Raw genomic sequence first — 13,654 nt, 5'->3', positions numbered from 1 at the left:
TTATATAAATATAAAGTGTGCCACCCACATAACAAAATTGGCTTGTGGTGCCACGGTAGGAGGGCAACTTTAGAAGACTGATGTTGCTGGTTCGAATCCCATTTGTACCTATTTTTTTGAGAAATTTGCTGCAGAAGTTTTTTAAGAAAAAAAAAAGTCCGAAAAACAGTTGGCACATTATTTTAATTTTTTTAATAATTGTTATTGACTTAAATTAAATTAATTACATTATTACTCCTTTGACTTTTCACTTGTTTATTTACTTGTAAAGTTGACTTTGATTTTACATGTTGCTACGGCAACGATGGAGAGAGCATTTTCGTCAATGAATCACATAAAAAATGAAGTGCAGAATAGTATTGGTAATAAATATTCAAATGATTGTCTAGTGTGTTACATAGAGCGTGATGTATTTATAAATGTTAGTAATGATGTCATTATCGATCGTTTTCAGAATATGAAAACTCGTCGAGGACAATTGTAAATGAATGATGAATATTTATAATATTAGTAATATTATTGAAAATTTTAAATTTGTTAACTTCATGCTTTTAGTGTGGAGTGTGGATTTGTAATATCTTATTATTTATATTTTATTGATTGATTTATGATATATATTGAAAAGACGAATAATTTAATCAAATATAAAATTAATTTAATCGATAAGTCTATTTGGCATACACGGACTCTAAATCCTGGATCCGCCACTGCTTCCTCTACATTAATGTCGTCTTCTAATTGCAAAGATGAATCAATAAGTTCTTCAACGTCATTCATATTCTCATCGCTAACTCCGTTTCGTTATCATCATTGGGTTTTCTCTTCTTCTTTATCTTACAAATTACATAACCCTTCGTTCTTAATTTCTCTCTAGCATCCAAATAACTATCATACAAATAGTATTCCGTCATTAGCCACTCACCATTAGCCTTCTTGTTATCACTTTCGCCGTAGGTATACTTCAAATTTTTCACGTACCCCATAAGTCTACCTTTGTTGTCAAACACCTCTTTTCCCTTTCCTTGCGGCTTCCACGTACACTTCCCACCAGTTCGCGAAACTCTTTTCCATTTCGGATCTTTTTCTTTTGGGCGTTATGAAGTAATGTGTGTAGCTGCTAGCGCCTTCAGAAATTTGTCATGGTTCATTGTCCGCGTAAAGATTAACCACCTGCATATATTGATTCTTATTGGGAAGTGGTTCATCTCTCGTAAACCCTATTAAATAATTCATTTACCAATTTTAAGATGTTGATTTACTTGCTAACAATACTATATTTTTTGGTATGTTTTTAAAATTGATATATTTGGCCTAATTTTGACTTTGGACCAAATCTAATGTAAATATTTATATATAGAATGTTATTTATAAAATTTCAAATATTATCTTGTAAGAACCTCCCACACCAACTATAAATATCTTTCTTTTGGTCCTTAATATTTCACCCCTCCATTGCTTTCTCTAATGCAAATTGAGAGATAGAGATTTTCAAGCACTAACTTCTTTCTCTCCTTACTCTCTATTTTTCACACATAACAGTGAGCTCCAACGTATAAGCACAGGTATGACATTTTTCATATGTATAAATTGGTTCTTAAAATTTCAGACTTTCTAATAGATGGATTTCAAAAATAGAATTGGTTCAAGTAATTCAACAAGTCGGTGGCGTCAAGGCACAAAATTCTATTACAACTGCCCACTAAACTAAGTAGAATCGTTACTTCACTCAAATGAAAAGTCAAAATGGTTATCTTGATCCATATTTTCATTGTTACTGAACAAAGCATAAATATCTATTTCAGTGTTCTCAAAATATATTTGAATTAGGATATGATTATCTTGATTTTTATTGAGATGTATAGAGATAAAACTAGGGGCGGTAACAAATCATGACACTCTCTTCTTACCAAGCCTAATTTTATCTTTATGCATCTCCACTGAAAACAAGATGATCACAATTTTATCTGAAATTACTCTGAATTACCAAAAATAAATATTTATGTTTTGATCCATAATAATGAAAATTTAGATTGAGATATACCTAGTTATTAAATTATTCATTTGAGCAAAATAACAATTCTCTTAGTATTGTGGACAGTTGTAATTGAATGTAGTGCATTGTCGACAAAGGCCTATTGAATTACTTGAACAATTTCTATTTTGGGATTTCATTTATCAAAAAAATTGTAAAGTTCTCAAAACCAATTTATACGTGTGAGAAATAATACGATACCGTTGCTTATATGTTGGAGTTTGACTTTCATTTTATTTGCTTCTTCCCGTTCTTTACAAGCGATTACAAAGTTTATATTTACGATTTGTTTCAACTTTTGTGATTAGCTCGAAATTTAAAAAAATTAAAAATTGTATTTTTGTAAATAGGCTTCTTGTCGAATGAGTATTGCTACAAATGATTAGATACGTATTAAGGAACCTATATTTGAAATTTAGGGTGATTTGATGTAGTTTTTTTAGGTGTTTTGGATGAATCTACTGCTTAAATTCAAGAAAGAAGAAGAAGTCAGATTATGTATAGTAGTATATAATATTGTATATTATTGTATAGAATTTTATATATTGTTATATATTAGGTGTATAATATTGTATATAAGTTTATAAACATTGTTATAAAATAAAATTGTATATTACTGTATAACTGTGTATGATGTTGTATACCGGATTTTTTAAACACTATTCTAAGAAAATAGTGAAATAGTGGTAGGATGATTACTAGAAATGTGGTTTTGTACAAATTATTATAACTACAAAAATGTTCTTTTTTTTGGGCTAAAGAATTGTTATATAAGTTTTGAGGTATATTTTTACAAAATAAGTTAGATAATTGTGTTTTTCTAAAAAATTTCCTAAACAAAAACGGCCACTCAACCATTATTGAATTCTTTTTTTACATAAAATACGTTATCTTTATTAGATTTTCTTGTTCACAATTTGCAAATTTAGATTAAACAAGCTACAGTGGGAGCATACTACGTTCAATTGAACAGATGGAACAAATTCGAATTGACATGAATCCCCCAATTGACACCACTGAGTAAACTACTTGCAACAGCCACAAAATCACATCAAATGACACATGATCAGTGTTACCTACATGAAATTATGGAAGTTGACAAATGAAATTGCACATATAGTTCATACATAATAGTCAGCTTCTTTTACATTGTGTGTTTGGATAGCACAAGTTGTGTAACAAAAAGTTAGAAATACAAAGACATAAATACCCATTCTTAGGAACTGGTTTTTACCTCGTACAACACGGGAAATGACTGAAAAGTAAATATCCCACGCACGCTTTAAAACTAGTTAACCAAGCAAGTGAACAAAGCAACACCATCATATGATATTGATGCCATTGGATCATCATGAGCTAAAAAATATGGGCATCTTTGCTCATTAATCCAAGGAAATTCCAGAGATGCATAATAATAATTCACAGTGGGAACAAGAATTCGAATGTAACTTCAAACTATCATTTCCCATGAGCCTGTCTACTCTTCCACGTTAACCAGTTCATACTCGACTAAAGAAAGGTTGTTCTCCTGGTTAACATCAAAATCAGCTGGTTCAGTAACCTCAACACGACCCCATTTGTCTACTGCAAGTCGCATGGCACCCTTGAACATGTCTATCTTTGCATTTCGCAGAATCACAGTCGACCCAGGCTTCATCATATCAACTGAATATGAAAGGAAATACGTGAATATCCAGAACATAAAACAATCACAATTTACCAGAAAAAAGGAAGTACTCTCGTTCAGGCACAAAACCACATCAAAGCATGACAAACTCCAATAGCCAATAGATCTGGATATTTTCCTGGCACTCAATACACAAATGAATCATCAATGTAGTCAAACAGGCATGCCAAGCAATTCAATAGCATAAACCATTTCTCCAACAACAACATACCCCGTGTAATCCCACGAATGGAGTTTGAGGGTAGGATGTAATAAACCAACATTTCTCCATGAAAAGAAAATATGCAAGTATTTGCTATCTTAAAAGAGGGGTTAATAGCTACTCCTTTGTTTCAACTTGTTTGTCTGAGTTACTACTTCAACCATCAATCGTATATTATTTTTTTATCATAATGTTTTCAAATACTTTCTAAATATTTTGAATTATAATAAATGTGGCTATAATCCTTTTTGTGTAGTTTCTAAAAATGTAAATCTTATTTCAAAAATATTGAAGATTCTATGTCCAAATTCACACCAATTAGTAGTTCAAGCCAAACAAATTGAAACGGAAGGAGTAATATATTGATAAGTGAGGGATTGTCTAACGGAAATGATCCTTCACCTCAAGAAAATAAGTTCAAGTTCGTCACAACTCACGACAATGTCAAAGCAAGAATATGACTAGCTCCTAAGCAAGGAGGTCCAGGGGTGGCATTTTTTTTCGATGACAAGGAAAACCCGTGGCTGCTATCCTTTGGGTGAGCAAAGGGTAAAACTCTCACTCCTATGCAATAGCTCGCAAACCACTCAAGGAGAGTTAACACGCACTAGACAAGCCCGGTGTGATGAACTCGACCCAGAAGGCAAATCCTTTGCTTTCACTGGCAAGAGATTTCAAAGTTAAGACCTCCAACATGACAGTCCTAAGCCCAAACCACTAGGCCACCCCGAATGGTCCAGGCCCAAGGGGGTGGCATTTAAACTAACTATTCAAGCTCCATTCGAAAACGAACCACACCCCTGTTTACTATAGATTAGGAAGATAGTCAAACAAGTCCAGATAACGAAATGCATTCCTATCCATTAAACGGAAAGTTCAACAAAGGGACTGTGGTGCAGTAGGGGGAGCAAAAATACTTTTAGGTATAAGTTTTCATTCCACCTCATTGCTTCCTAACAAAACGAGCTGAATAGGTCGATTCTAAAGCACAATGTTTATAGAGTATAAACATACAAATCGAAACATCCTCTCGCCATAATCCTGATACTCTATGAAAATATAGCCACAGCAAACAAGCGTATTATTTAGAGTACTGGAGTTTTCTCACTGAGCAAGCCAGATTAAGACACAAGTTAGATTTCCCAATTACACAATTAAACTCAACTCAGTTATATATATATACACTAATATAAAACATGAAAACAGATCGACATCCTTCATAACATATAAATGCACTCATTTGTATTAGATCTCTATAAATTCTTCAATATACATTAAAGAGATGACTGTCATTTGCAGGTTTTCTCAAATAATTGTAATCACCAAAATCAGTGCATAAAAAGGTCAAATTTTCGAAAAATTAAAACCAAATACAAATGAAAGCAAGCAAATTATACTAAAAGGAAAATCATTTTCCGATAATTAGAGATTATTTTGTACATACCCTGTTCATTACGTGCAGTGAAGAGGATGCACCCGGTTTCATCACCGACAAGGCACTCGGCGAGACGCGCCGGACCACGAGGATTTAACGACGCCGATGATCTACCACCTCGGTTGGCGCCGCCGGTGGCTTTGACGGCATTCGAATCAACAACCTTAACAGTCAAGTTGTGTCCATGTGTCTCTGGCTTTAAGCTTTCCGCTTTGACGAAAACCGGCTTCTTCTTCTCGGAAGTAGCTGCCGTATTTGGTGCCGCCGCCGCTGCTGGTGTTGCCATTTCCGGTACGAAACCTTAAACCCTAATTTTCAGAATTTTTTGGAAGAACAATTCGGTGGTGTGTGAAGAAAAACAAAAGTGATTTTCGGGTCTTGAAGTGGGCCTCTTGTATTGACTTGGTCGCGTGTGCCCAAAAAAGCAATTTAATTGGGAAAAAAGCAAATGCAAAATAATTGGTATCAATTATCTTATTTTTATGTCCTTTTTCACAAAAGATTTTCACTTTTATCGACCTGAAAAAAATATTTTCTTCTATTCAATATTATTTTCTTCTATTCAAATAGTAAGAGGACGATAAATTTCAGTTTTCTCTTATCTATTTGTGTATAAGCACATTTTATCTAGTATTGTACACTCTTTTACAATAATTACACATTAGGTATAATGTTTTCCATTTAGGTATAATTTTGTATAATATTGTATAATGTCATATAATATTGTATACTGTATATTGGCTACGTAATTCACTATTGGAGAAAAAAGCAAATGGAATATCTTATTTTTATGTCTTTTTTCATAAAATTTCTTCATTTTTTACATATGATAAATCTAGAAAGATTATTTTCTTCTATTCAAATTGTAAGAGGTCAATAAATCTCATTTTTCTCTCATATGATGATAAGCACTTCTTATATATTGGTATACACTCTTTTACAAGGTTGACACATTATATAGTAATTTTTTCTCATCAGGTACAATTTTGTATGATATTGTATAATGTCATATAATATTGTATATTAGCTACGTGCCTAATATCTTATGTTGGGTTGTATATTTTTAAAAATTCTCAAAAGCTTTTGCATGCGTTTTCAAGCATCTATTATGTGAATAAGTTAATCACATAAAATATGTTACTTCTTTTAATTATATACATTAACCTCAATTAGAACAAGCATGAGGTTTGACAGCTTATTACGATTAATGTCTACAATTAAAGGATTGACATATTTAAGTGGTTGACCTATCTACGTAATGGTTGCTTCAGAACGCGTGCAAAAACTTTTTTGAAACTAAACAGAAAACGTTCAATAATAACATTTTATCATATGTTTAGGTGTTCAAATAAAACAAACTGGAGTTCCAAGAAAACCTCTTGACCTCTTACAATTTGAATAGAGGAAAATGACATTTTTCAAATTTCTTATGTGTAAAAATGAAAATCCCTCGTAAAAACATTATAAAACTTTTAAAAAAAAGTTGTAAATGGCTAAAAACTATTTTTGCTTTAAAGTTCGAGTATATAAATAAAATTTAGTGGCAAATTTAAGGGATGGTAAGCATGTAACTATTATTTAAAATAAATTAAAAAGAAAAATATATCATAAAAATGGAACAAAGGGAGTATTAATTAGGTGTAATTTTTTCATATGATTCTATTTATTTATGGATCAATTATAAATTTGACCAAATATATGGATCAAGTAACACATGGTTCAAGCACTAAAACACCCCATCTTCAACATCCTTTCAATTAAATTAAGTTTTAAAAAAATTAAATTCATATTTTATCCCCTATATCTCATTTTTAGTACAAATACCAAACATTTTGTATTATACATGTTATAAGTAATATTACCTCCACCTTTTTTATTCCTTGATTTCCTTCTGAGTTTTGGTATCCCTTAAACAGGTTGCTGAGCTTTGAGAGTCAATGAAAATGCCCAAAAAATAGATAAATAACACTAATAACTATGTCACACTTCCAAATAAGTTGGAATCGGCGAAACGAATCCCCACTTCTTCATTTAAGTTGATTTCATATGATGATCAAGAAAATAGATAAATAAAGCAGTGGAAAAGTAAAGATAAGATTTCCTTATTTCCAGAAGAGCACCAAAGTTCTTCTTCCTTGCTTTGATTGGATATACAAAAAATACAAGGACATACAACAAGGTTTTCTTCTTCCTTGATAGATTGAGAAAAATAACAAGAGGGGGTTATTATGTTAGTATTATAGAAGTGATAAATTTGGCATAGTGCACAATTATGCCCCTTTTTTGACAGGTTCTAACAAAACCAATGCCTGCTGCTGCTCTTCTTCCTCTTCTTCCACTTCAACCATTTCTTCATCGACCTTTACCTCTTCATGTTGTTTACAGTATCTGAATATTACTAGACTTATAAATGCTGCCAAAGAACAGAAAAAACCACTCTTTAGTTCAGTGTGAAAGTTCAATCCAAGGTAGGTAACAACCATTTGTTAGAAGATGCTACTTTGTATACATGGTGAGCTTATGAATGCTTCCAAGAACCACGAAAATACGTTTTAGTTCAATGTGAAAGTTCAATCCAAGGTAACAACCATTTGTTAGAAAGATACTACTTTGTAAACATGGCTTAGAGAATTGGTTCAATCCAAGGTAACAACCATTTGTTAGAAAGATACTACTTTGTAAACATGGCTTAGAGAATTGGTTCAATCCAAGGTATCAAAATAATGAACGAATTGGTTCGTGAATTACCTGTAAAGATTCGTGTTCTGACAGTGGTAAGGTTCCAAAATGCTGTCAATACTGATGCAGCTATCATCTTCTTGTGAGAGCAAGCACCCCAAGTTTCCAGCAACCGATATTTCAAATACTTGGCTATATCAACAAAATACGCACTTTTCATTCAATTAATGCAAAAGGTAGAGGCAACCATCACTCAGGAAATAATCTAACAATCTACATATCAGGCTGAAACACTTATTTACCTTTACTATATATCTGATGAGAATACGAGGAATAAAGTTTCGGGGCAGTAAAACTGATGAAAAAACCTGTCACAAGATTGAACACCAACAAGTATTTAGTTTCAATTGTTTAGAGATTTCATACTAATAATGTGTATGTAGGACAATTGAGTGATCTTTCTTACCAAGGGCACAAAGCCTCCATACAGTTATCAAATGGCCATACTCAGCTCCAATTATAAAGATTGGCACTAACTAAAACAACAGACAGGCACATTTCCAATCAATTACAAGAAGTCAAATTTTAGTGCTAAAATGTGTAAGTTCAATAACATACTTTGAGGGTCATAGCAGGTTCTCCCGAAAAAAGATCTCGTGTTTTTGAAATTGCGAGATTTGCAGCTGGAAGTATCAATCTTCCCATTCTCAAAATGTCATCTTCAGTCAGCTGATATTCGCGCTTCATTTCTCTACCAGCCCTACAATTCAATAATTGATCAGCATTCAGCAACAACAGTAGAAACTTAATAATATTCTAGTGTAAGGAATTTAAACTTTTACCTTTGGCGAATCGAATGTGAGAAGAATGAAACAACTAAAAACAGTAACCCCAATTGCGATACGATAGAGAAAATGCTGCAATCAAGAATAAACAAAAATGTCATATGGATAACACTTCCTAAATAAAAAGTGGGATATTTGGAAAATGAGAAGAAAATATACCTAAAAGTAACTCCTTTGGCAAAACAAGAAGATAAGAAACAGAGAGACCCCAAACCAAACCAAAGACTTGATCTTGCCACATCTCTCCACATCACCAAATCACTTAAAAGTATCTCAATTCTGTTTATTAAATCACATCCTTCTCCTTCTTTCGATTCTATAACTAGAAAAAAGAAATACCCATTCAGCACAAGAAATGAAATATGTATTTAAAACAATAAAGATTGGATTTTGATACATACTTGATGAGTTTGAAAGAACCAAGCTAAGCTTATCCTTCTTGGATTTACCATTATTCCTCTTCTTTCTTGGTTTAACCACTTCTTCAACTAACCCCAAGTCCCTCTCTTCTCTCATTTCTTGCTCTAACCTTCTTCTCGATCTCCGATTATTACGCGGGGAAACACCAATTGCAGAATTTCTACTCCTTCTCCTCCTTCGAACCCCATTAGGCTCAACCCCATCATCAACTAATTCAAGCTTATCAGCAAGACGAGTCTTGGATCTTCGAAGAGGAGAAGGAGAAAGAAGGAGAAGCTCGTGGAGCGGTAGGCCGTTACCATAAGGAGAAACTTCTATTCTTGGTGAAGGGACAATTTCAAGAGAGACTCTTGGAGTGAGAGATTCACTTTCTTCATCATAACGGCGGAGCCTTGAGAGTCTTGAAGCTGATTTTGTTCGGCTTCGAGTCTCGGATCGATGAGATGGAGGAGTTGTATCCATAGTTGAGATTCAAAAATTTCAAATTTTTCAATATTTTTTGTTGTTCTTGATTTTTTGTTGAGATTGTTCTTGGGTGGGATTTTGAATAAAATGTAAAGAAGAAAAAGAGCCGTTGGAGAAAATAATTTATCTTTATTCGGCATTTGAATATATTTTAGCGGCGGAATTTGGGCTCGTTGGGCTTTTTGGTTTAACGGTAGGGAAGAGGAGGCAAGTCCGTTATGTTGCTTTTGACATTTGTGGGCTTTTTGTGCTCTTGGCTTTAACAGCCGCAGTTGTTTGTAATACTTAAATGGAAAAATTATGTAATATGACAAGACATAAAAATTCACTAATTATGTATTTTAATACTCTATCCGTCTCAATTTATATTCCTTCGTTCAACAATACCTGTCCACTATACTATTTTGAGATGTCCAACAATACTTGTCCACTTTATGAAATCAATAGATAATTTTACACTTAATTTTTATTTTATCCTTATCATTAATTATAGTCATTTTTCTAGACATTGTATTAATTATATTCAAATGGTGATATAATAAGATCACTCTTCTATTTATAGTTTCTTAAGAAGTGTGCAAAGTCAATAATATATAAGTATTGTTGGACAGATGAAGTATGATATAGTAGTTTGATTTCACATGGATTTAAAAATAGACTTTTGAAACTTGTGGTCTAAAATAAATCATTGATGTTTGTGTTGCTATAATTCATTTATTAAGGGTAAAATAGATATATTAAAGTTCAATTATTTTTACTAAATATAAAAATGTGTCATTCTTTTTTGTATTGATTAAAAAGGAAAGTGAATCATATAAATTTAAATTGGATAAAGGGAATAGTTGTTTTAAGTTGTTACAAAAAATAGCTAGATTTTTATTGTGGTATATTTTTATGGTATGTATATGTATGATTATATATAGGCATAATACTTTGATGTTAACCGACATTTATGCCTTCCAACTTTAGTAGGTATAAATAGACACTTAAACTTGACAAGTAGACATGTGCATCCTATATGACATAATTTGAATCAGTTCAAACGTATCTCACATGAATTGTTGAGCAGCAATCATCGGTCAACTCCTACAACTTTTATTAGTATTTGTTTTTGTTGTAGACTTGGACCAAGTTTGACAAAGTGACGGAAGAAAAAAGGCTTATTGCTGTTTGGCATTTCTGAAACAAAAGGCTTTGATCCTGCTAAGGCCATCCTCAAGAGCTGAAATTTCCACAGCAAAAGTAACTCTTACCCAATTCTTCAATCCAAGTGCTTCCCCTGCAATGCATTGAATTTATCAACAATGCATGTAAAATTTCCTCTGCATATCGATAATGTTGTAGAGTAATGCAACTTAAGAAATTACCGGGTAGAACAATTACAGATTCCTCTCTAGCAAGCCTAGTGCAGAATTCCATATCATTGTCGATGCCTTCCAGCAATGACATGTTTAGTTTTGCCTGATAGAAATGATCGCAAATAAGACTATATATTCAGATTCTTTTTCAAACTAAATCCTAAAAAATACTTATATTAGGACTAAGGTGTTTATAGCAATACCATAAGAAACATGGATCCTTGTGACTTGTATGGAGTAAAGCACGGAATCTCCCTTAGACCAGCATAGCAAATGCCTGCTGCTTTTCTCAGTAGGTTTATGGTATTTGAGTAGAAATCTTCAGGTGTTTCAGCAAGAATACGAGTAATAGCACCCTCGAGAATGAAAGAGAACAAGGTTAGATACTTGGATTTGGTTTCATTTTTTTGGAAGCAATATAATCCAAATAGCACAAAAATACTTCATGAAAAATAATGTGCATCACGAGAAACACCACGTGATAATTCAGAAATATGGGAAAAGATATTTGTCTAGGAAAAGGAAAGTAAGACAAACAAATTGAAATGGAGAGAGTATAATTTGGATGCTAATGCAACCCGAGTATCTGGAATTATGCATTTTGTGTTGACATGAAAATGTTTAGGCCAGATATCATCATACCATTGTTAAACTACTGCTAACAGAGTAGTTTTCTATGCTTTTAAGGTGACAACATTTTGTTTGGTTTAACATTTCAGTTAATGGCACACCATATCAAACGTTTTGCATAATATACCAGAGTGAGTGTAGGAGGTCCAACACCGATGTTGTGGTAGTTCTTGATAGACTCCGCAACCTGAGATCAAAAGACAAAAAGTATGATGTTTAACTCTGCACATGGATGTCTGTATTAATAAACACCCTTATAAGCAAGTAGAAATGTGAGGTTCACGGCGTAAGTGATAGGCATTTAGAGTACTTGCTATTTTGTTCCAAGATTCATATATTTTTCTCACTTAAAACAAGAAAGAAAAGGTAAATTTGTTCCATCAGAATTTCCGAGAGAGAGAGAGAGAGAGAACCCCGTGTTTTTTAAGGATGTCATTGGGATCGCACATCACAATCCAACCAAATCGCCAACCAGGAACCAACCATCTCTTTGATATGGAACCAATTGTCAGAATAGGTGCAATTTCTCCGTAGACGCCCATTGGCACAAACGGATTACTACCGAACACTAGATGACCATAGGCTTCATCTGATATTACTAGCATTCCAAGCTTACTAGCAGCCTCTGCAATCTGTTACTCTCATTCAAGAAACCAACGATTAATGAGCAAATCTAAAACCACATTTAACTAAATAAACACATCTAATGCAACGATGAAACAACCTTCTTCAAATGCTCTCGCTTGTACACATTCCCACATGGATTACCAGGGTTTATAACAACCATAGCAACAGTTCTATCATCTGCTAGAGCTTCAAGCCCATCGATGTCCACCTCCCAATCCTGCTCAGGGAGAAGATCATAGTGCCTCATTTCAAGACGGTTAAATGTGGCAAGTGCTTCATAGGCTGGATACCCTGGTCTAGGAAGCAAAATATTAGCACCAGGAACAGCCAGAGCTGTAATTAGGACATCTATTGCTTGCTTCGCCCCAGCTGTGACAAGAACATCATTTGGCGACAGTTTGTATGGATAGTCACGAGAGAGATATTCTGCAATTGACCTGGTAAATGTTTGAAACATCAACATTACTCGAATTGTTCTTGCCCTTCCGGTGTACAATAACGATTTGAAAAGAGTTTAAGTTCAATGCACTTGATGTGTAACACAGACTCGAGTCATAACTATAACCATTACTATCACGGGCTAATCCTTTTCAAAGGAGTATAATTAATACTGGGGGTTAAGTATGAAAATCTTAGCTCCGCCGCTGGGGCTCAAATGAAGGAAAAGTAAACAAAAAATCAACTCCTGGTAAAACTAGTCAAACCCCAAAATAAATTATAAAAGCTGGATCACCCATAAACACATCATCCCAATTCTACAATCAAGTGCTCCCTCCATACCAATTATACGACACTCTTCCCTTTTTTTTGTACTCTAACCCCGAAAAGGGATCTCAGTAGCTCGATTGGTTGGCTACTCGAACTTTGAACTTGTAATTCACTCACCCATTTCTCCTACCCCTAGAAAAAAAGTTACAAAAAGAGTTTAGGATTACCTACTGGCGTGGAAAATGTCAGGGTTTCGGGGATATCCATTGTATTGCGCAGATTGAAGTGCATCAAGGAGAGCATTTTCTGATACTTTACTTGTTCGAAAACTTGGAAAACCACTGGGATCTCCATGGCTAAGAGGGATTACACTTTTTGTAGTATCATTTTTGTTGATGTTTGCATTTAAGGTATTGAGATAACTTCTTACAGTGCAAGCTGAGGCTTTCTTTGCTTCTTCTTTTCCTTCAAAATTCCATTTTGAGCTAACTTCCATTTCTAGCACAATTCTTCTTACACTAGGTTACTCGAGAAAATTGAATAGAAGGTATCTCTTAAGTCTCTAT

The 13,654-nt window shown here is 33.6% G+C and overlaps 3 protein-coding genes across 4 annotated transcripts; all 3 read right to left on the bottom strand.

Annotated features, from left to right (window-relative positions):
• Positions 1–3,118: 3,118 nt before the first annotated feature.
• On the bottom strand, positions 3,119–5,744 carry LOC102584839 (uncharacterized protein At4g28440). The gene is made up of 2 exons (XM_006348758.2): positions 5,366–5,744; positions 3,119–3,697 (listed from the first exon to the last, which is right to left on the bottom strand). Exons 1-2 carry the CDS (start codon positions 5,640–5,642, stop codon positions 3,510–3,512), a joined length of 465 nt encoding a protein of 154 aa, XP_006348820.1. The 5' UTR covers positions 5,643–5,744; the 3' UTR covers positions 3,119–3,509.
• A 1,693-nt stretch (positions 5,745–7,437) lies between these two features.
• On the bottom strand, positions 7,438–9,878 carry LOC102584510 (reticulon-like protein B17). 2 transcript variants are annotated; one of them, XM_015309364.1, is made up of 8 exons: positions 9,282–9,878; positions 9,040–9,202; positions 8,878–8,952; positions 8,654–8,795; positions 8,502–8,571; positions 8,338–8,403; positions 8,105–8,227; positions 7,438–7,769 (listed from the first exon to the last, which is right to left on the bottom strand). In XM_015309364.1, the coding sequence occupies exons 1-8, from the start codon at positions 9,760–9,762 to the stop codon at positions 7,627–7,629; spliced, it is 1,263 nt and encodes a 420-aa protein (XP_015164850.1). In that variant the 5' UTR covers positions 9,763–9,878; the 3' UTR covers positions 7,438–7,626. The 2 variants fall into 2 exon arrangements, with proteins under 2 accessions (XP_015164850.1, XP_006348819.1); XM_006348757.2 differs by having other exon boundaries at positions 9,040–9,196; positions 9,282–9,877.
• An 882-nt stretch (positions 9,879–10,760) lies between these two features.
• LOC102584172 (tyrosine aminotransferase-like) lies at positions 10,761–13,611 on the bottom strand. The gene is made up of 7 exons (XM_006348756.2): positions 13,316–13,611; positions 12,478–12,817; positions 12,167–12,385; positions 11,881–11,940; positions 11,327–11,479; positions 11,133–11,226; positions 10,761–11,044 (listed from the first exon to the last, which is right to left on the bottom strand). Exons 1-7 carry the CDS (start codon positions 13,582–13,584, stop codon positions 10,926–10,928), a joined length of 1,254 nt encoding a protein of 417 aa, XP_006348818.1. The 5' UTR covers positions 13,585–13,611; the 3' UTR covers positions 10,761–10,925.
• Between the last annotated feature and the right edge of the window lie 43 nt (positions 13,612–13,654).

The sequence above is a fragment of the Solanum tuberosum genome, unplaced genomic scaffold, assembly GCF_000226075.1.
Source record: "Solanum tuberosum cultivar DM 1-3 516 R44 unplaced genomic scaffold, SolTub_3.0 scf00102, whole genome shotgun sequence".
In the NCBI taxonomy this organism is placed as follows: domain Eukaryota; kingdom Viridiplantae; phylum Streptophyta; class Magnoliopsida; order Solanales; family Solanaceae; genus Solanum; species Solanum tuberosum.
The sequence above is the reverse complement of the archived record's forward strand: the minus strand, read 5'-3'. Positions and strand labels throughout refer to the sequence as shown.

What these genes read in the sequence shown, in the direction of transcription:
- LOC102584839 (XM_006348758.2), bottom strand. Translation starts at nt 5,642, where the DNA reads ATGGCAACACCAGCAGCGGCGGCGGCACCAAATACGGCAGCTACTTCC. An exon ending in CACTGCACGTAATGAACAGG is followed by an intron (nt 3,698 to 5,365) that starts GTATGTACAAAA and finishes TTTCATATTCAG; the next exon opens with TTGATATGATGAAGCCTGGG.
- LOC102584510 (XM_015309364.1), bottom strand. Translation starts at nt 9,762, where the DNA reads ATGGATACAACTCCTCCATCTCATCGATCCGAGACTCGAAGCCGAACA. An exon ending in TCACATTCGATTCGCCAAAG is followed by an intron (nt 8,796 to 8,877) that starts GTAAAAGTTTAA and finishes ATTGAATTGTAG; the next exon opens with GGCTGGTAGAGAAATGAAGC. An exon ending in TCATCAGATATATAGTAAAG is followed by an intron (nt 8,228 to 8,337) that starts GTAAATAAGTGT and finishes TTGTTGATATAG; the next exon opens with CCAAGTATTTGAAATATCGG.
- LOC102584172 (XM_006348756.2), bottom strand. Translation starts at nt 13,584, where the DNA reads ATGGAAGTTAGCTCAAAATGGAATTTTGAAGGAAAAGAAGAAGCAAAG. An exon ending in GACATTTTCCACGCCAGTAG is followed by an intron (nt 12,818 to 13,315) that starts GTAATCCTAAAC and finishes AACATTTACCAG; the next exon opens with GTCAATTGCAGAATATCTCT. An exon ending in AGCGAGAGCATTTGAAGAAG is followed by an intron (nt 12,386 to 12,477) that starts GTTGTTTCATCG and finishes TGAGAGTAACAG; the next exon opens with ATTGCAGAGGCTGCTAGTAA.